General features: G+C 51.7%; 1 protein-coding gene across 1 annotated transcript in view; it reads right to left on the bottom strand.

Moving 5' to 3' along the window:
- ERN1 (endoplasmic reticulum to nucleus signaling 1) overlaps positions 1-6313 on the bottom strand; it is an 82643-nt gene that overhangs the window by 16206 nt on the left and 60124 nt on the right. Inside the window, exons 11-13 of the mRNA XM_010856418.1 lie at positions 4455-4573; positions 1907-2098; positions 18-198 (exon numbers count right to left, since the gene is read on the bottom strand). Of these exons, the coding sequence (XP_010854720.1) occupies positions 18-198; positions 1907-2098; positions 4455-4573 (492 nt within the window). The remainder of the gene's footprint in view (positions 1-17; positions 199-1906; positions 2099-4454; positions 4574-6313) is intronic.

Here is a 6313-nt window from a genome sequence, read left to right as displayed (position 1 = left end):
GTTGGAGGCTCGGGGGGACGTGTTGGGGCTGCTGGTGGCCGAGCTCTCCGAGTACTGGCCGGATGAGTCCTGGAGCTCAGCGTCCTGTGCCGCATCCCCGGGCGGGTGGAAGGGCAGCTGCTGCTGCTGCAGGAGCTGGATCTTCTCCAGTTCCTTCTGGAACTGCTGGTGCTGGAGCTGTCGCTGCTGGTGGATGCTCTGGGAAGAGAAGCACACGCCCAGGCCAATGCAGCCGCTCCCCCGGCGGACAGGCGGGCGTGGGAGGACAGGCTGCCTACGGCAGAGGAGCGGGCGACACTGGACGTGACCCCGGGGGGCGGGACGCGACTGGTAAGAAGGCAGCAGGGGGCAGAATCGGGTCAAGGACTGGATGGAGGTCCTCCTGCCTGTCAGACTTCCTAGGACAGCCCATTCCCCCGACTGGAGGGGCCGGCAGCGGCAGCTGAGGAGGGATTCTGATGTAAGTGGAGGACTCAGCCAGGTGGAGGGGCTTCCGTTCAATTCTACAGTTCTGGGACTTTTATGAAAGTCTGGGGGAATTCTCTGGTGGTCCGGAGGTTAGGACTCAGCTTCCACTGCCGAGGGTGCAGGTTCAATCCCTGGTTAGGGTGCGTGCTAAGTTGCTTTAGTCGTGTTGGACTCTCTGCGACCCCATGGACTGTAGCCTGTTGTCCATGGGATTCTCTAGGCAAGAATACTGGAGTGGATTGCTGTACCCTCCTCCAGGGGATCTTCCCAACCCAGGGATTGAACCTGAGTCTCTTATGTCTCCTGCATGGGCAGGTGGGTTTTTTTTGTTTTTTGTTTTTTTTACCATTAGTGCCACCTGGGAGTGTAGCCAAAAGAATTAAAATCATGAAAGCCTGAAGATTGTTGCAAGAGTGAAACCAAACAGGAAGAATGGGTACCAGGTGTCTGAGAGCACAGCAGGCACGGGGAAGACCTGGCCGTGCTGTCTACCATGGCCATGCACTTGGCGGAGGTTCGTGCAAAGATCGGCAGCAGTGCAGAGGCGAGGACACTGGGGCTGAGACGTGGGGAGCCTGGCCGAGGTTGGGCTCCCAGTTCATCCCGCCGCCTTCCCCACGCCCACACTCCTCTCATTTAGTCTGAACAACACATTCCATCCTAGTTTGAAGTGGCAGCGACTGTGATTATTAACTGTCCCCATGCGTGGGAAGGTGACTATAAGGATGGGTGTGTAGCCAACATTCTCCTGGGAGTTTTCTGGAGAGCTCGCTCTCTCTTTTTCAACTTGCATTGAAATTCTGGAAATTCCATCTAGTAGCTGGGTTACCTTGGGAGAGTTACTGAACTTCCCAGAGCATAGTTTCTTTCTTTGTGGTTAGGGGATAAATAGGGTTTCCCTGGTGGTGCTAACGGTAAAGAATCCACCTACCAAAGCAGAAGACCCAAGAGATACATGTTTCATCCCTGGGCTAGGAAGATCCCCGGAAAAGGAATGGCAACCCATTCCAATATTCTTGTCTGGGAAATCCTATGGACAGACCATGCCCCTTGGCTTGTGGGATCTTAGTTCCCTGACCAGAGATGGAACCCAGGCTCTGGGCAGTAAGAGAGCAGAGGCTTAACCACTGGACTGCCAGGGAATTCCCATGTGTAGTCTTAAAAAAGAAAATACAGTTAAGTATTTAAAATGATTGGCAAGCAAGGTTTCCAAATCAGTGTTTACAGTCAAACTATAAGTTGTAAGCACAAAACTGTAATTTCCTGAGAGGCGAGCATCTCTTTGATTACAATGTTTTTGAAGGTAAGCCAATATTGACTCTTAAGTGGGAATAGAAGCATATTTGCTTGTTTGTTGCCTTTGTCTGGACCTCACTGACAGGCAAAGGTTCAGAAACATGTGGGCAGGGGTGGGGGGCGGGAAGGAGCAGAGCCTTACCAGGGGGTAAGTGATGATGAAAGCCACCCAGCCGATGAGCAGGAAGGTGCTCAGGATGATGGTGGCCATGTCCTTGAGCATGGAGTCCACAGGGGCCTCGGGCTTGGCAGGGGCATGATCGAACTTCTCTTCCACGTCCGGAGAAACCGTGGTAGGTGCATTTTCTGAAGTCTGGTCAACCAGGTCAATGACCTTGTATGGGAGAGCATGGCAACATCACTGCTCAATTTCCAGCCAGATATAAAAGAGCCAAACAATCAGGAGAAGCCAGGACTCAGCTCAGATGGGAGTGGGGTTTGGGGAGAATGGATACATGTGTATGTGTGGCTAAGTCCCTTTGCTGTCCACCTGAAACTATCACAACACTGTTAACCAGCTACACTCTAATACAAAATAAAAAGGTAAAAAAAAAAAGAGAAGCCATGATTATTTATGAGGAATGACTATGCTGTGAAATATGCTGGATTATTTTTAAGGCCCACCCAAGACCACAAAGCCAGATAACTGTTGCCCTTTTCAAAGCAACTGCCTTGAGAGGCCATGTGCTATTGCAGTGATGGAATCATTACTCAAAAAAACGGTTTTTAGAGAAATACTTTTGAAAGTGCCTTCACATGCAATATTCTTTCGAAAATCCTTATTAAAGGCAAAACCCTCCTTGGACAGTAGATTTGCTGTTTGGGGAAACTCTGAAATCATGGGTGACAAGCCTGGTAGAAAGCTGGTGGTCCACTTGGTAACAGCATTTCACATTAAAAAGGAAAACACACAATCACACCATCTAGGAAGTAATAAAGCAGCTTTCCAACGTTGCTTGTAAACTTTCAGTGCGACTCCAAGCACAAAACCATTTATTCAAACAGTCCACTATATTTCAAAGTTTTTAAAAAGCATTAGGGTCCTTTGTTAAGCCCCAAATTAACTCAGATAAAGTGGAGTTTTTGCTCAAACTCTTCAGAAACTCTAGGACTTCTAAAAAAATGCATTGATTTGTTCTGGAACATCTAGTTTTCCAGTCGTGCTTCAATTATTTGCTGGATGAGATGGACACACAGCCTCCTTGGCACCCCCATGCACTCACGCCTCCCTCCCCTTCCCTCGGGCCCTCCGCTGCCTGTGGGGGGTGTGCGGGTGGCCTGGCTGGTGGCAGCTGAGGAATGTTTGCTGACCATGTGACCAGAGACAACACCACTCATTTGGTTATATTTGCTCAAGTGCGTTTGTTTTAAAAAGTTAGTCTTAATACCAGACAAATGCATGCCAGAGTATTTTAACGGACTTTCAAAGGACTCTTTGCTCAAGATGGAACGATTATATAGGAAAATTTCCATGACAACCATCTCTGGGTGTTAGATTAAGGGTATTGTTTAATTTTCTTTTTAAACTTTTGTTTTCTAGGTGTTTAATAACAAATATGCTGGGCTTTACTCAGATCAAAATCAAATCCAGATTTTAGGGCCCTGATCCCTCTCCAACCTGGCTGACTCCAGAGACAAGGGACAACTCAGCATGTCCCAGAATCTTAAACGTCCATGTGATTTTCTTTCCGTTTCCCTCTGGATAAAAATCTAAATCTCTAACGTGAATTTGATATGATCACAGCCCTCCCCCCACATCAGCCAGTTACTCCCCTCTTTCTCTGGCCCTGCCCACAGGCCCTTCTCAGTCACAGGACCCCCACCAGCAGGGCTGTAGTATCCTCCAAGCCCGAACGGCCTCTGGACCCCGACCCCCAGCTCCCACCCTCCTGCAGCCTCCACACCTGCTCTGTGCCCCAGAGGCTGCGCACATGGGTGGAGCGATGATGGTCTTCCCGCCCCCTGGCTTCCACCAGTAGATGAGACAGGGCTGGAGTTCTGTGGGGCTGCCGAGTGTCTTCGCTGGAGCTCCAGGCTCCACTCCCTCCCCACCGGCTTCAGGCTCAAGTATGCTCCGAGCACCCCAGAACTGCCCATGGTGTGAAGGAAACCTCCCTTGAATCATCCTAGTTTGGGTGGTCATCTGCTGCCGGCTGAGACACTGAGAGCGGGCTTCATTTCCCCGGGCTCAGGAGGGCAACCTGGGCCGAGTCGGGTGGGCTTCCTGAGTGCCCCACACCCACCCAGGCGCCCTGGGTCCCCGCCAGACCGAGCGGCCAGAGCAGGCCAGTCCTGGCTGGAGAGCACCTCAGTCTCCCACCTGCTCTCTCTGCCAGCTCTCCCCTCACTTCCGGGCCTGGAACATGGCTCCTGTGCAGTCACCTGACCATGTCGCCCACGGCTCCCCGCCGGGCATCCCACAATCCTGTCAGGCTGCCTCCTCAGCCCCAGAGATGGACGCACAGGGTTCCTGCTCCGGGCCTGCACCTCTGCCTGCGTCCCTCCAGCACGCCCACCGCCTCTCCCACAGGCCCCCTCCCTGCCGTCAGCCCTCAGCACTTTGTCTGCTGTGGATTCTCCTGCACCCCTGCCCCTCCTGAGTGGACTGCAGGCCCTAAAGGCAGGACAAATGCCTTATCACCCAGCCTCTGACTCAGGGCCGGTGCCTGACTGTCCATGTCCCCACTCACCTCCTCAAAGCTCTTCTTCTCCGAGTCGGCGGGAATCACGTTCTCCCGGTGTTTGGGCAGGTTGTTGGGGAAGCGCTCCAGCATCTTGGTGGATGCGGACAGTGGGGTTTCGTGGTGTCCTGCGAGAGGAAGCATGGCCTCTAATGAGAATGGTTTCCCCATGCGGTGGTCGCACTTGACGCTCAGCTGAGACATCAGTCACCACCCAGAGAGGGGCCTGCGATGCAAGTGCTCACGTGTGTAAAGGGAGAGAAAGTGAGAGCTGGGGACTGGAGGAACTCCACCAAGACAGAGCTTTTACCTTCGAAGGCCATGAATGCAGTATTCTGAATCTCACAATAAGAAGCAAAGATGTGGCCCTGTCATGAGAAGGACTGGGATGTCCAGGACACATTCAGAGCAAGGCACAAGTGTGCGCATGCATGTGTGTGTGTGTATGTGCTCAGTCGTGTCCAACTCTTTATAATCCCATGAACTACAGCCCGCCAGGCTCCTCTGTCCATGGGATTCTCCAGGCAAGAATACTGGAGTGGATTGCCATTCCCTTCTCCAGGGGATCTTCCTGACCCAAGGATCGAACTCGGGTCTCCTGCATTGCAGGTGGATTCTTTACCATCTGAGCCCCCAGGGAAACCCCCAAGAACTAGTCTGAGCTATGTATACTGCTCATCTGGAGAAATCCCCTTGAACTTTCTCTCTAGGTCAGTTCTCTGCCTACACCATCAACACTGCTCATTAAGGGAAGCCTAGGTTTGTTTTGAGCCACCATCAAGTTCCCCTCATCTTTCAAGGAACACTGAGATGGCAGGATTTCCTGAACTGGTTGCCTGCTTCAGACCTCTGACTCACACTTGCCCGTGGGGCCCAGGGAACCCGGGAGTGTCTCCAGGTACCTCTGAGGCTCGGGAACAGGAGACCCTCAAGCTAAGAGGAGTGAGGTTGCCCCTCCACATGCCACCCTGTGCTGTGGCGCTCTGCCTGCTGCTCTCATGGTTTCAAGCCCTGCCCCTTGGCTGGGCACCTCCCAGAACACTGTGATGAGCCCGAATCCCCTCTTCCGCCCACAGTCCTTATAAACAGGCCTTCCCCTAGCGGAGTCTTTAGCAGCATCACGGAGGGCACTCTGAACCTGCTGTGCTACAAACGTGACCGTGAGATCCTGAAACATTTCTGTGCAAAAAGGCCCTGGTCGTCTGGTTTTCCAAAAGAGCCACAAAGACTTTTTTCTGGATCTTTCATGGTCTCATGTATATATTTCCTCAGTTTCCAGTAACCTTTTTTTTTTTAATTTTATCTTTGGCTGGGCTGGGTCTTTGTTGCTATACTTGGGCTTTCTCTAGTTGTGGGGAACAGAGGCAGCGCGTGGGCTTCTCTCTGGGATGGGTTCTTGTGTTGCAGAGCACAGGCTCTAAGCGCACGGGCCCTAGCAGTTGTGCACGGCTTTAGTGGTCCCAAGGTAGGTGGGATCTTTCTGGGACAGGGATCGAACCCATATCCCCTGCATTAGCAGGCGGATTCTCAACCATTGGACCCAAAGGGAAGCCCAGTTTCCAATAATTTTTTCATTCTTAACCACTGGTAGACAGTCAATGCAACCCGTAACTGCTATATAAAACCAAGTGGCCCCGTGATCTTAATGGCCTCTGCCCATCAGTTCTTTTTTTCCTCTGCTTTGGGCCCATTCACAACACGCTTTCAAATACATCTGTTCAGAAAAAGGGGTAGAATTATTTTGTTATCTCCTATACGCTGGACTGGAAGAAACACAAACTGGAATCAAGATTGCCAGGAGAAATATCAATAACCTCAGATATGCAGATGACACCACCCTTATGGCAGAAAGTGAAGAGGAACTCAAA

This window comes from Bison bison, unplaced genomic scaffold (genome assembly GCF_000754665.1).
Source record: "Bison bison bison isolate TAMUID 2011002044 unplaced genomic scaffold, Bison_UMD1.0 scf7180017864371, whole genome shotgun sequence".
Taxonomy (NCBI): Eukaryota; Metazoa; Chordata; class Mammalia; order Artiodactyla; family Bovidae; genus Bison; species Bison bison.
Note: the sequence above shows the minus strand (reverse complement) of the source record. Positions and strands in the feature narration are given on the sequence as shown.